Raw genomic sequence first — 15,140 nt, 5'->3', positions numbered from 1 at the left:
GCCTCCTGCCAGAAGGCAGAGGATGGCACTGGTCAGGTTAAAATCGAAACCATTGTAATGACAGTCTGAAGGACATACCATATGACCAGACTGACACTTATTTAGTCACTTATAAGCAAACACTGGAAACTTACTCTTTTTATTAAACTTAAGTCACCTGTTCAAAAGCTAGAGCTCCTGTAGGTAAATGAGGATTCAGTCTATTCTCCAGTAGACAAATAATCACAGCCTCAAGAAAAGGACCTTCTTCAAGTCTAACAAAAAACAAATAATTTTTGAAAGTTATAGATGTTTAAATTGTATAGAAAATGTGTAATAATAAAGGGTACAATGTGACGTGTGAAGCCCCCTCTTTCACAGGTGAAGATATCAAAATATCATTTATAATTATGGCTTTGAAGAAAACTCTTTTGATTTGAAACGCTGATTACATTTGGTTATAACAATAAGTTGAGCCTATGATACTTTAATAAACTGATATTATTGAATTGTTCCAAACTGTTCACTAGTCCTATGGTTGTAAGTGTATATTGTAGTTTAATTATCAATAAGTTGAGCCTAGGTCACTTTGATATTATGGAATAGTTGAGGATTCAACACCAGACTTACTCTACTTCCTAAGTGTTCACTAGTCCTATGGTTGTAAGTGTATATTTTAGTTTAAATATGGCTTTGAAGAAAATTATTTGATTTGAAAAGCTGATTACATTTGGAGCATCAATAAGTTGAGCCTAGGTCACTTTGATATTATGGAATAGTTGAGGATTCAACACCAGAGTTACTCTACTTCCTAAGTGTTCACTAATCCTATGGTTGAAAGTGTTTAGTATAACCTAATTACAATGTTCATACTTTCCAAACTGTCCAATAGTTTTAAGTACAGTCTCTACCAGGGCTCTGTTGTTCTGGCCATGAGCAGCAACAATGGCGGACTCAAGTTTTTTCCAGATCAGTTTGGAGGCAGAACCTGGATGCTGTCTGTCCTCTGGGATGACCATGTGATGAATCAAACCACTAAGAATAAATTAAATAGTGTAGAAAAGTGATTGTGAGTCCTACTTGGCCAAATGTCATAAAGGGTTTTGAAGAGTTATTTGGAAATACAGATAAATCCAGTTAATCAGACCAGCAGCTTATTCAGATTGAAACCTAAACCAAAAACAAATATTATACAGTCAAATGGAGTAATTAGAACCGAAATGACCTTGTCCCAAGATTCAACTGTAGTAATGTATTGGCGTCATAGAAAATTTTATTAAGTTGTAGAACAAAGTTTACTATCTACTAATGTTTATAATTATATATATTGTAGAAAATGTAAGGCAATTGTTTTTTAAATGAAAGTTGGCTTCTAATATGACCAAACTCTAATATTTTCTTTTATTTCAATCAAGTAGTTTAAGAATTTGAGGTAATTTGATACTATAAACTGGTAGTATTAAAAATGTTATCCAAATTTAATGAATCAATTACAACTCAAAGAATCTAAAAGATTAATAGAGAAATGGAAAAAAAACTAGAATGTTTTTACCAGCATTCTTTTCTAACTGCCTCTATTTCATCAGTAAGCAGGTCTAGGCAGGAGTTTATAATAGCCAAGGCATTGGAGCTTTGTAAGTCAAGAACATCTAGAACATGACTAATGTTGCGGACAGCATCTGAAAAATCAAAGAAAAACATAAGATCCAGCTCATTAGTTTCCCCACTAAATAATTAGATAAAAGCAAACTGGACTATAATACATTATACTGCAAGTGTACATCCAGACACATATAACTATAATCATAGCAAAATGATGTTAGGACTACTGTACTATAATACATTATATTTTATGATATGATAAATTCAAATTAAAATGTTGAAATTAAAAAGCTATTTGTGGATTACATACATCTTCTGGTGTCTGGCACGGGAGATTTCAAAAGCACCATGAAAGGTGTTATAAGACTGGGGTCCAGATATTGCCCTTTGTCTCTCAGCTGACTCCTAGTCACTAGAAAACAGAACAAAATGAACCATCATCAACCAAGACAGACGCTTTATAGGTAAGTGTTATAGTGAAAGAAATGATCCTTACATTCATCATTAGCTGTAATCTTAAGGTCGTCCAACTGTAGTGAATAGTTAAGTGAGTCCTGCCTAGCACTGAAATTTACAAAGAGTTTATCACAGGTACAATAAAAGAATGACATTCTATGACATTATCAACTACAAATTGAAATGTTAAAGTAATTAATCAGCATAGTTAACATTTAATGGCTTGTTTTTTTTGGTTTTATTTTATTAGAAATACTAACTGAATTAATTTTGAAGCCTCCAACATTGTTAAAATTAAAGAACCAAATATTTGTGAAATTTCCAGATGAAGTTTTGGCTTGGGCTGCTCTAGTATTGGGCTAAGAAAAGAAAAAGCAACATTTATTAAAGTGAATAAATAAAACCTAAAACCAAAATACGTTTTTAATAAGTAAATGTTGATAAGTACAAAACACACTTTGATTATGAGGTCATAATGGTTATGACTGATTATGATTGATCATTGTTAACAAATAAACCACACTTAGACACCCATTTTTCAGAAAAACATTGTTAAGAAAGCTGAAAAGATTTTTAACCTTAAAAAAACCCAATCTGGATCAGATTTTTAACCTTAAAAAAACACAATCTGGGTCAGAATTTGAACATTTTACCATCACAAGGAGATGCAAGACACAGATCACAAAAAACAGACATAGGAACTCTTTTGTTTCCTTGGCAATGAAATCAGTGAATAAAACCCAACTTTCTAATAAAATATCTCATGTAATGTTTAAGATAAACTGTAGTATGAAAATGTATTCTGTGTTCTATCATAGAATTTGTTGGCTCTTATAATGTTTTGTTATATGTAATGTACATATTAATGTTTAAGATAAACTGTAGTAGGGAAAATGTATTTTGTGTTCTATCATAGAATTTGTTTGCTCTTATAATGTTTTGTTAAATGTAATGTACAACTGTAAGACCAATTTCCACATGCATAAAAACGATTATTGTAATTATTATGAAAAATATTTATGTATTCCCTTTTATGGTAATACTCTTAACGGACAAGTGTTGATTAAATAAGAAGGTAAAAACGTTTGTCTCTAAAACAGATGACATTAGTTTTAGTCCTATATCTTTCCAATAAAATCCAAAGTAGTTTGAGAATGTGTTACATTCAGCATCAAAGAACCAAGATGAATATTAAGTCCAAACAACACTAACTGAAGAGAAAGACTTTCCTTTGAAAGCTAAGATTATATATAAAGGATTTTTTTTAAGAAGCAAGTTTTTATTGAAATCAGTTTTAGAGAATACTTACATGAGCAGATCTCTAACTAAATGGTTACTCTTTTGTCCCATGTTATGCAAGATATGAGGAAAAAAGTGGATAACACTTCTTGTAACTTCTTCCCTTTGATCTGTCTGTAAATCATAAAATGCTATTGAAAACAAAGCTTTCGAAGGAAAAAGCCTTAATAAGAAAAATAGAAATTTAATAGAAATAGACAAAAAAATTAGACTAAGCATCTTATAGTTCCCCTTACAGACTTTGAGATGATGAAAAGCTAGTAGATAAAAGTAAACAGATCAAGGCGTGTTTAAGTCTCCTACCATAAATGTGTAACTTACCATTGCTTGAGTCAGGACATGGGCTCTCCAAGCTACACAAATATCTTTAGGCAGCAGAGACAATGTTTTCAAACACTGACATACACATTCAAGATCTGAAAGTAAAAACAAATAAATAACAATAATTAACAATTTTTAAACTAACATTCAAACTTTTAAATGGTTTTATTGTTTTATGAAATAACTCTAAACTCAACTTGTTAGATCAAAATATAATTCTATGTAATTAGGATAAAGAACTGGATAAACCTGACTATAAAAATCTCAAAAATTTGTATATACTGTTTATTATAATTCTAATAGGTATTTTTTTTAAAAGTTTAATTACTATTTTTTAAATAATTTTGGCTGTTGTATGACGGTCGTAGGTTTATAGCTCCTAACTGCTAGTTGTTATGACATGATTAGGAATTAGTTATTTGTTTTGGGGAATAGGGTAAAGTTTTACTTAGCGACGATGACGTAAAGTTGGTTAAAAAACAAGAACGCTCTAAGCGACGCTAAAAGGAAGACGCTTCTTGTAGAGTAGTAGACTTGAGTACAATAGAATAGATACAGATTTACGGACATAGCTGACATCGGACGATTCCCTTCATGATTATTAAATATCGTTATAGAACAACATCAGCGTCGACTACATATTTGATTGTTTCGGCCTTTCGCCGGTGTTACTGAAGTAGTTGAGTTCAGCGTTACTTCCAGTCAGATCTACACTAGACATATTGTCAAGAATCAACACCGTGCAGAAGCTTTAACATAGTACAACTAAACCAATGAAGACATATTTTCAAATAAATAAACTTTAAATAACTTGAACAAACTTCTCTTGTGAACCGAAAACTCAATATAACTTTTTTTTTACAATATTCACAGATTCAACATAAGATAAAAACCTAATAATAATAATTTATAATATTTTAAACAAAATCTAACTCACTACAAAAACACACACAGACACTCCATAACATTTTTTTAATGCATTTTTCAAGTATTTATATACTATATCTGCTTTACTAAAAAAAAGTCAGGTTGATCTGTAGTACATAAACCTAAATAGCAATTTTCACAACCTATTCACACAAAAAATTATGATAAACTAGAACAAACCTAATGCATCCACCAAAGTTCCTGCAATTTTGGCCACATCTTTCGGATTGTTTGGTTTCAAGTCTTTCCAGGAAACTTCATTCTTGAGTAAAAGCAAACAAAAACATCCATAAAGAGAACAAAATAAGATACAAAAATGCAATTAATAATTAAACTAAAAATTGAAACTTTCAAATAATTATAAGCACTTAATAAAAGAAGCATTTAAAAAAAAAAAAGAACTAAGAAAAAAGTTTCCACTTGCAGTCCTTAGGGTGATGTCAGTTCAGCTGTTTTTAAGTCAATAGTTAATGAGGGTATTATATGGCCATCACAATGACCAACTGCCTTTACTTTTTCCAACTTACGTCAGGTACCCATTACAATTTGGTGGAGTCAGGGCCACCCTAAAAAATTCAAAGTTTATAATCCCAGTCTTCACCAGGATTAAAACTTCTGACCGCCTCAGTTTAGAAGATAAGGGCTTTACCTTTCAGCCACCAAACCCCAAGTTAAATTTACTTTATTTTTTTTTTCTTTTCATTAAAAAAAAAAACAAAAAAAAAAACGAGAGAAAAAAAAAAGAAAATAACACTGAAAATTAAAGTGAAAGTTATTCTGTTAGTACTAAATAATGACAATTGGTATTGGAGTAAAAAAGTTTTACAGCCATCCATGGAAGGGAGACAATCCAAGCAAGATGATGAAGCTGCTGAACAGAGATCTGGATGGTATCTGAAATTAGAAAATTATGGTAAGCAAGAGGAGAAATAAATAAATCTATGACATACATGCAGCATGACAATATTGCAACAATCAATTTTTTTTTAGTTGCTTGTCTAATGAATTTGTTCAAATATTAATTAGTTAAGATGTTTTAACTTACCATGAATCAGAAGTATAGATCCTATGGATTCCAGTATTCTTATGTAAGTCTTGGAGAATGACGTCAGATCACTTTGTAGCATGCCAACAGAATGCAAAAAACGAGACCAAGTGTCCAGAGAAATAGTGAGAACATTTTCAGGGAATATATACTGACTAAGAAATCTGTCAGAAAAACATTTTGAGTAGATGGTTAAATTTCCTTACAGAGTAATCAAAATGTTCCTAACACTATATATGTGTAGATAGATACACCATAGAAAGAAATTTAATGATTTAGACACAAGGATTAACATAGGTGTGAGTAGTATGTGTAAAATATTTGTCCAGAAATGTGTTTTTTTTTTAGACAGTTCGATTCTTCAACATCATCTTATTTACATGCAGATTGTATATAATTGTTGTAACTCTCTAAGGCAGGCACTCAACAAAAGACAGGTTGACAAGAGTAAATGATGTATTTATTTAGTATAACTAGTATAAGAATCATCAAATAGTAATAGTTACTAGTTAGACTTGGACTTCTGCTATAAAGTCACAGGGAGTAATATGTCTAAGTTCTAAGAGTCCTACTTCATACCAGAACACAGAACAGACCACCGACACACTTCCCAGTGTCGCTCCAGGTCTCCCACACAGTTTCCTAGTATCACACAGGACAGCACTCAGCACCAGACTGTTTAGACTCCCATGACTTTTAGCCGGCTCACAACATTCCTTCTTCCTGTCTCAATCTGTCTTTCACTAGTCATGTTCAGTAGTGCTCAGATGCGCACCATTAGTGTAACGCGGGAGCGGGGTTACAACATAATGATGTCTACCAGACGGTTATCTTTATGATCATTTAGCTCAGACGCTTTGATTTTATATGTCTAGCATTTAAAACTACTACAATTATTCCAACAAACATGACGTGTCTCTAGTATGAACATAGGATGCCAAGATTAAACAATAAATAGTGATGTTCTGTCAAAAACCAATGTGGAAAGTCTAGAAGCTAAGCTTATTGTTCATGTAATCACTTAAGGGAGATGACTGTCTGACATAGGCAATCTTTTTTCATGAGTTTAAATGTACACAGTGCTCCAAGTTCTTTCTGGGCTCCACTTTAAAGACCAGCTCAAGTGTTAGTTTACTCTTACTGGCATAGTGAAGAACTGGCAGCAAATGGTTTGCACAAGAGACAGACAACTATCACAAAGATGCATACATTTGAGACCAAAAAAAACTACCATAAAAAAAGGAAATGAAAATTCCCCTGAGTAATTGGTACTGTCTGATGTGTCGAAGTATGTGGTCACTGAATGGTTCACTTATTTGTGTATAATACAGCACAGCTCATCTTTAATGTTCAAACACAAATGTCTATTCTATTTATTATTTTTACACTAAGGAACTATGATCTAGTAATTAAATGTCAGAATTAACCCATTAGCTCCTTCTGCGGTTGGAAATGTTTTCCCGTTTTTGTCCTAAACCGTTGTAGAACGTTTCTAAAACCCCCTATTCAATATACTTGCTTTAAACTTTTTAAAAAGAAGATTTCTTCTAGTCTCGTTGCAAGCGTGATAACAAATAATTTTGGAGATTACCGATTCTATTTTTAATAAAATCAGGAAGGTTTTTATTTTTTAAATAATTTTTCAAACGAACAGGCCCAGTGTATAAGCCCCCACGTGGGAAAATGAGTATATTTTTGAAGTTTTTTATATTCTAGAGGTATTAAACTTATATATTTTTTTAAACTAGACATATAGTTCTATTTTTTAAAGTTATTTGTTTGTTTATATGTATTAGATCTTCAATTTGATTATTTTTTCAAAATACATATTTTTTAGGATTTTTAAAATACGGAGTTATCCCTCCTTGCTTAGGACTTTGAAGGGGGTTTTTTGAACCAGAAATAGGAGCTATTGGGTTAATTATTAAATGAGATTTATTTTGTTAAAAGCAAGCAGCTCCTCTGACCTGTCCTTGATCTTCTTTCTTTTGTAATGAGCTAAACTTGTGGCCGCCACTTCAATAATGACATGGAGACACTCCAGCTCTTCACATGACGGTGACTGTGACAAAAACAACAAATTCTATCAACTGGGGCACTGACATTTTCAAGATGAGCAACAACTGAAATAAACTTTAAAAGATTCTCAAAAGTATATGCTGACTTCTTTTATACTTTTACTAAAAGTTTTCTTAACCAAAACATTTTCAGAACAGATTGTTATCACTTAGGTCATTGTTCATGTATGTTAAAGTGGAGTTTAGTTAGAGCTTGTACTCCTATCTTAAAATCTATCAATCACTTCACAATTTGTATAGTAGGTTTACTGTGGTGTATTCATTTTATTAGCTCCAGGAACTAGATAAACTTGTGAATATACAAATTCAAGTTGCTGTACTTTTTTTCAATAATAATGAAACGGGTAGGCAATGAGAACTTTGGATACCTGAAAACCTTAAGATTTTTTAAATGGTAAACTAAACCCCCAATACTTACCACATGTCTCTGCTTTAAGTAAATGTCAGTAAACAAAGAGTGCACAAAATGCCCCACAACTCTAGCACATTCAAATCCTATCTATGATGCTCTGGGTTCATCCACCATAATTCAATTAACAACCACTTCCATCATTTAAAGGAGATGAGGGCTTTGTTCAGTATTTTTTTGTGCCTCCTCATCTGAATTGCGAGGCCTATAGGAGCTTGAAATGATTGGCTGCTCACCTCAATAGTTTCGGATAAGGAGCATTGCAGAGTTTGTTTGAGCGTCGCACTTTGTACTACGGGCTGCCTAAGGGTCACTAACTCCTGATTTTTTCTCAGGGTTGACTCTCAAAGCAATAAAATATAAGCTTTTATTTTGAGAATCTTAAAAAGTTAATTATAGATTTGTATGATGTCACTTCTAATATTGAAACTACAGAGATGAAGAAACTAAGCAATACCTCTTGACAAGTAGAAACATCCTTCTGTCTACTCAGTAGAAAACTTAAAGGTCTTAATGATGGTGATTTTGAGAGAATTTGATGAGAATATCTTCTAGAATGTTCAAATGGCAACAAAATAATTATTTAGCAGGATAGGATGAGACTGAAAAATTAGGAGAATCAAAGTATAGTGCAAAACAGACTGACTGATTAACTAACATTCTGTTGTTACTTTTAATTATGTCACAGAACTACCATATCAAATTATAACAATTATCAATATATCACATTCACAAACTAATTTAAAAAGATAGCATTCATGTATTCAAGACTCAAATAACATGAAGACTTCAGCTCTATGTTAAACAAGATAAGATGAAACCAAATGAATGATTTTAGAAACGCTTCAAATTACTTTAAAGAACTGCAATAAACAATAAACAAAGTACAGATTTTAATATAGTCTATGGTTTATCTACTTCTTCAACAACAAATTAAAAAAAAAAAAAGAAAAAAACTTAAAACCTGATGAAGAGAAATAGACACAGTGAAGTTTGAAGAAAACAAAACTCATTGTAAATGGCTAGGAACACTTGATATTCAAACCCATTACTACAAATCTCTGGAATCTTCATATATGTGGGTGGTTCTTATAATAAAGAACATTTACAAACTTAAATTTGTATATTGGGTTACTTCCATAGGACTAGTTTAATAAAATACTCTGAAAGACACAAAGATAAAGGCACATTCCTCGTCCCATATGCTAGGACAAATTTGTACAAATACTCCTTCTTCCCTAGTGCTATTAGAGCATGGAATGGGTTGCCTGAGCTAGCCAGGAAAACCAGTGACTTGGCAGAATTTAAGTCATTGGTTAATATGCATTCTTTTTTGAAGTAACGTCTGTATTATATAAGATAAGATAAGAAGTTGATGGTCAACAACATGAAAATAAAATAGTAAATGGAGAAATTGTAAAAGCAGACCCAAAGCTAGACATTTTATTGTGTATTTTGCTCTTATAAACCTATATAGTTAATATTATAGAAAACAAATACCTAGTAATATCAGTAAAAAATTGTCTTTCTTTGTAAGTTAAAAAAAAAAAGCTGTTTCTCAAAAATATGGATCTTTAAAAGGATATAATCAATCATTGTAAGTACCAAAGAAAAACTGATAATTAATGTCCATAAAGTATAATTATAAGTACAGTTAAAAGTTTCAATAAATCTTCAGCAATATAAGATTAAAATTCAAAAGTAAATTTTAGGAAGTTGCTACACAATTACCTTTTCTTGGGGTTGTATTCTGAAACTGTGTCAACAGCAGAAAGAAAACTAAAAGTGGCCTGACAGTCTACAATAGTGATGTGCACCAGCAGTGGTACAACATACTGAAAACATAACATGAAATCATAAGAGAAAAATGACATAACTAGTCAGATTAATGTCTTGTGAAAAACAATAATTGTTTTCAAACATTTTATAAGATGCTCTAATTAAATTACATGGAAAATGAAAAAAAAAAAGACATGGATACTGTGCTGATATTGCTTTTCTAAGTAAAGTAGAATCTTCCTAAGTAGATAGTCAGAGGTTAAGTTCCATAGTGTATTCAACTATTCAAATGAAAACTTCCTTACATCAACACTGCCATCACATCCAACCAAGTTCACTGTGTCCATTACCAATTGTTCCAGCACTGGTTTTACCAGCAGTGAAGTCAAGTCAGAACTGGACAGATCCCTAAGGGCGTAGATATACAGGCTAATAAGGGTCTTCTTGGATTCCAGCAGGATTAAATTAGGTAAGCTTTTGACAGGGGTTATATTACACAGTTGGCGGTAGAGTGTTGGTGGCAGTATTGGATAATCGCAAGCCCTTTCTTGAGCTATTAATGTCAATGTCAGATGAATACTAGATGTTTCAAGTTCTTGTTTCATGCTGTTTTTAAAAAAAAAAAAAATTGGCAACCAATGTAAAACAATGGGGTACCTATTTTATATAAATGTTAGCAAAATAAAAATGTATGCTTAAACAAGAACATAATAAAACCTTTGGTTAAGTGGCACATCTTTTAGAGCCAGTAACTCCCACATGTGAACTAGGCATGCCACCAAGTAATCAGTGTGCAACAAAGGGGGGAAACTCCTGTGACCTATCAAAGCAGACACAAGATTTAGTGACACCTGAAATAAAGAAAAATAAATTATTATAGCCTAAGGAGTTACACTTCAAACAAAACTTTATCTTAATGATTTCATGGTTAATAAAATACTCTTAAAAATAAACAAAATGTTTATCATAATGTAATATTTCTTTTTTTAAAAAGCAGCATATTCCATTTACAATCTTCAGCTCAACATCTCCATTATGCAAGTTCCAACATAAACACTTCCACAACAGATCACAGTAAGGCATTTCCAGTAAACACAAGTCATGCAGCAGTTGCTGATGAATTAATCTGAAAAGGCATTGAGCTGTCAATACATTTACCATTGAACAAAATCTACAATACAGGCTATTCTATCGTTATTTGTTCATATTAGTACTTACACAAGATTAGTTTGAAGCATTTCACAGTGGTCAGCTTGACACAGCAGCAGATCTATTTGGCCTACTTTCTCACACAAATTTTCATCCTTGATTGAATTTGAAGTCAAATGTTCACATATATTTCATAAACACTATTAAATGATATGTTAACTAATGGAATTATAAAGAACAAAATGAAAAGTGAATAAGTATTTCATTTAACATACTTTTAAGTTAAAATGACTGATCAATTAAATTTTATTACAACTGACTAAAAAAAAAACAAGTTCTATTTATTGTTTATTTTCAAAATTTGTGTCTAAAGGGAAATAATTCATGCAAAGAGCTGCTTTGACTCACAAGTACCTGAAATTCACAATCAGTGTCCTTCAAGCTTTTTCTAGCCAGCAAAAGATCATATTCAAAACATGAAACAGGAACTTGATTTACTCCAGAGTTTAACTGATCACTGACATCAATCAATACTGTAATAATTACAAAATGTTAGGAATTTATTTTTTTCTTTTTAGTTCATGACAAAACTGACGACTATTTAGATCTACCTGCTGGCATCCTTATGAATTCTAACAGATGCTGCTTGAATAAGTGCTTGCTTCTCAGTCGAGTGTGATGGAGAATCAGAATAATAAGCTTGATCAGGACCGAATGAGCCTTTCTGCAATCAGGCCGGCTGAGCAGACGTAGCAAACAGCGAAAGAACCAAAAGCAAAAAGCTGTTGAAATAAAATTCATTTAATGAGGATCAGTTTTAAAACCAAAATTTGTACAAATATAAGATAAGGTTCACTTTCTCACTATTACAGTAAAATGTGTGCTATAATTAGCATTTTTTAAAGTAATATAATATGTGAATACACAGAAAACATATGGCTATATTGGAAATAGAATTGTCCTATAAATATTTTACCATAAGACTGAATTTCCTCCTCTAAAGGTTGATTTGACTTGTGAGTAGATTCTGGGCTGGTCTGTATGAATATATTTACATTTTCGGACAAAAACTCACAGCACATTGTGAGAAACCTCAAACTGCCACTAGCTTCATCACTGGCTAAAAGTGTTTCTGCCACTAAATACAAAATATTTTTGTTAACAACAGGGTTTTAACAACAGTAAAAATTTCAGAATGATTTAATTTTGTTTTAACCAATTTTATATTAATGGTATTTGCTTACAAAAAAGGTCTGATAAGCTTCAGACAGAGGAGCTCGTAAGCCATAACTGGCTTCCCACATAGGAGAAGGAAAACTCTAATTCAAACCTCTGCTGCCATGCAGCTATACTCATTCTTGGGAAAGGCTTTAGGAAGTCAACTCTGAGCAAAAATCAGGAGCCAGTGACCCTTTAGTAGTTTGCAGCAAAAAGTGCTAAACCATGGCAGAACATTGTTGACCCCAAACTGTGTCTGCACTGCCATGCGTTTCGATAGATCAGCTGTGTGAAGGGAAGAACTGCTATGTGGGCAACATCATTCCAACCTTAGTTAATGCCCAGATATTCATCTCATTTCAATGAGATGAATCATAGTCCCTTCACCATTTAGGAGTCAACAGACAAAAAGGTTTCTCTCAGTGAGATAGATTATCATAATTAATACAATGCACATTTAAAGTGAAAGGCCAATAGTCTAATAGTAAACAAAATGTATTTATTAAAAGTTATGGTGTAGCAATGGAGGAAAAAAAATGTGGTAGAAGTAAACATTGAGCTGATGGAAGAAAAGAATGTTCTGGAGAAAGTAAACATTAAGCTGAAGAAAGAAAAGAGTGTGCTGGGCCCATGATGACCTGATAACCACTGTCAAAAAACACTAACTAAAATGTAATGGCCATATCACAAGGTTCTCAAGGATGGCAAGGACCTTTTATCAAGAACAATACCAAGAAAAAGAAGAAGAGGCAGAGAAAGTGATGGGAAGACAACACAAAAGAATGGACAGAACTGTCATTGAAAGAGATTCAAGAGAGGAATAAAGAAAGTTGATTGATCATTTGTGGCGACCCAACGGTTCACCAGACTAAGGGATAAGTGAAGATGAAGGTGATATTTCACCCTGATAACTTAATCAGCTGCTTTTTTCAGACCTCTTTTATTTAAATCTCTCCAACCTGTAAAGCAAAGTATCTTAAATTATATACCATAGATAAATAGAATTGCTAAGCACTTTACTTATTTACCAAACAGCTAAACAACAAAAAGTAAACTTGTGAAAAAATTTGTTAATTACCTTCATCTAAATCTGTGAGATAATTATCTACTAAATCTGCAATGGTACGTCTGTAGCTCTGTGTGCTGTAATCTTTCACCCCGTCAGCCGTTTTCCACCTTAATGTAGCATTAAAACACTTATTACTACTAACCATATTTGAAAACAAAAGAAATAAATCAAATGTAATAATCTTCAATTCTGAAACTACAAGTCAAGTCAATGCTATTTGTACAATCAATAAACAAATACCTTTCTATAAACTCTATTGTTGGCTGCTCCACTTTACTGACTTTACTTTTAGTTTCATGAGACATGTTTTCAATTACTTTAATTCAGCTGTATCAGAAATATGTGTCAGCTTGTGTTCTAATTAGAAAAATTGATAATAAAAAGAAACAAATCTAAGAGGGTAACAGTGGTCACACTTGGGGTCAGTATTATGACAGATTTAAGAATTCCCCTTTAAGATCTTGCGATCTATATGGCAGATGATGTAAACATTATCTGTTTCTGTGGCCCGTGGTTAACCTCCAACCACATTTACACAATTAATGTCAAGTACCCATTAGAGTTGGGTGGAATAAGAAGTGCCCTAAAGATCCTAAAATTAAAAAATCCCAGTCTTTACCAGGAATTGAACCTGCAACCCCAGTTCGGAAGCCAATCACTTTACCACTCAGCCACAGTGCCTCATCAGTCTTATGACAAAAACCAAACAGCGCTCCAGACTACAGAATTAGGCCACAGATCTTCATGAACTTTAAGTAAAAAATTGTGTTTTGAACAAATGTTCATGAAGGAGTTAATAAAAAAAAAAGTCAACTTTTTGTCGTATATATATGTATTTTAACCACTTGATAATTAGGCTAAAATAGATCAATTGATAATATGCATGATAATATAATATGCAATTGTAGTAAATAGTAGAGTGAAAGCCAGACATTTTCATACTTTAGTAGGCTAGTGCCGCTGGAGGAGGACATAATGTTCTACTTTTGCCCTACGTCTGGTAACCACCAACATATTTATAATGAGTATTACATTATTTAGATCTTGTTGTATATAGATCCTATATATGTAGATCTATATATTATTATATATGAATTCATCCAAGATTATTATACATCATAAATGATAATGGGATAAAAATGTACTTTTATGGAATTATCTATAAAGTATAAATAGACTAGATCTATAAATTATATAATAGCATGAATGATGAACTATTCAAATTCAACTATTTGTCTGAGTACTAGGTTGATTTGTGTTTTTAATATTATTCTATATTAATATTTTAAAAGTTGTGAAAATAATGATTATAAATTAATTGATTATAATATTTAATAATAATTGTAACAAGTACAGTGTTTAAATTTAAATTGTTCATCATCATGTATCAATCTAGTCACGCATGTCTATGATGATGATGTTAAACACTCTGCCAAGTCATTGGTTTTCGGATTTTTTATTTGTTTTTTTTGCTGATATCATCGGAATGGCACTAAGCTGACTAGGCCCTGACTAGTGTCACTGTAACTGTATGATTAAGTATGAGTAGAGTAGCCTATGACTATAGTAGTATAGATTCTACGAATGTGACATGTCTAAATCAGTGTAAGTGTATGTGTTATCAATTAATAGAATTATCAGTGTACTGTACTGTATTGTAGTGTATCACTATCAGTGTATCATATTAGACATTAGATATTATGAGTGTGACTATGACTATGACCTATGAGTATTGTTACTATTGTATTGTAATAGTACTAATAGTATTGTATGAGTGAGTATTCACAGTATTGACTCTGAGTAGGGATG

General features: G+C 32.1%; 1 protein-coding gene across 2 annotated transcripts in view; it reads right to left on the bottom strand.

The window, feature by feature from the left end:
• Positions 1-15,140, bottom strand: part of LOC106079489 (serine/threonine-protein kinase ATR-like) — a 41,180-nt gene that overhangs the window by 25,846 nt on the left and 194 nt on the right. The window contains exons 2-24 of one of the 2 annotated variants that reach the window (XM_056009290.1): positions 13,572-13,688; positions 13,341-13,438; positions 12,021-12,182; positions 11,656-11,826; positions 11,459-11,577; positions 11,114-11,199; positions 10,907-11,021; positions 10,613-10,746; positions 10,201-10,501; positions 9,848-9,951; positions 8,574-8,667; positions 7,597-7,691; positions 5,630-5,793; positions 5,411-5,478; positions 4,765-4,846; positions 3,658-3,752; positions 3,347-3,450; positions 2,298-2,396; positions 2,078-2,145; positions 1,892-1,993; positions 1,532-1,658; positions 853-1,014; positions 158-254 (exon numbers count right to left, since the gene is read on the bottom strand). In XM_056009290.1, coding sequence (XP_055865265.1) covers positions 158-254; positions 853-1,014; positions 1,532-1,658; positions 1,892-1,993; positions 2,078-2,145; positions 2,298-2,396; positions 3,347-3,450; positions 3,658-3,752; positions 4,765-4,846; positions 5,411-5,478; positions 5,630-5,793; positions 7,597-7,691; positions 8,574-8,667; positions 9,848-9,951; positions 10,201-10,501; positions 10,613-10,746; positions 10,907-11,021; positions 11,114-11,199; positions 11,459-11,577; positions 11,656-11,826; positions 12,021-12,182; positions 13,341-13,438; positions 13,572-13,636 — 2,712 coding nt within the window. In that variant the 5' untranslated portion in view covers positions 13,637-13,688. The remainder of the gene's footprint in view (positions 1-157; positions 255-852; positions 1,015-1,531; positions 1,659-1,891; positions 1,994-2,077; positions 2,146-2,297; positions 2,397-3,346; positions 3,451-3,657; positions 3,753-4,764; positions 4,847-5,410; positions 5,479-5,629; positions 5,794-7,596; positions 7,692-8,573; positions 8,668-9,847; positions 9,952-10,200; positions 10,502-10,612; positions 10,747-10,906; positions 11,022-11,113; positions 11,200-11,458; positions 11,578-11,655; positions 11,827-12,020; positions 12,183-13,340; positions 13,439-13,571; positions 13,689-15,140) is intronic. The other variant, XM_056009335.1, reaches the window with a different exon arrangement.

The sequence above is a fragment of the Biomphalaria glabrata genome, chromosome 1 (assembly GCF_947242115.1).
Source record: "Biomphalaria glabrata chromosome 1, xgBioGlab47.1, whole genome shotgun sequence".
Classification (NCBI taxonomy): domain Eukaryota; kingdom Metazoa; phylum Mollusca; class Gastropoda; family Planorbidae; genus Biomphalaria; species Biomphalaria glabrata.
This window is presented reverse-complemented; position numbering and strand designations above follow the sequence as displayed.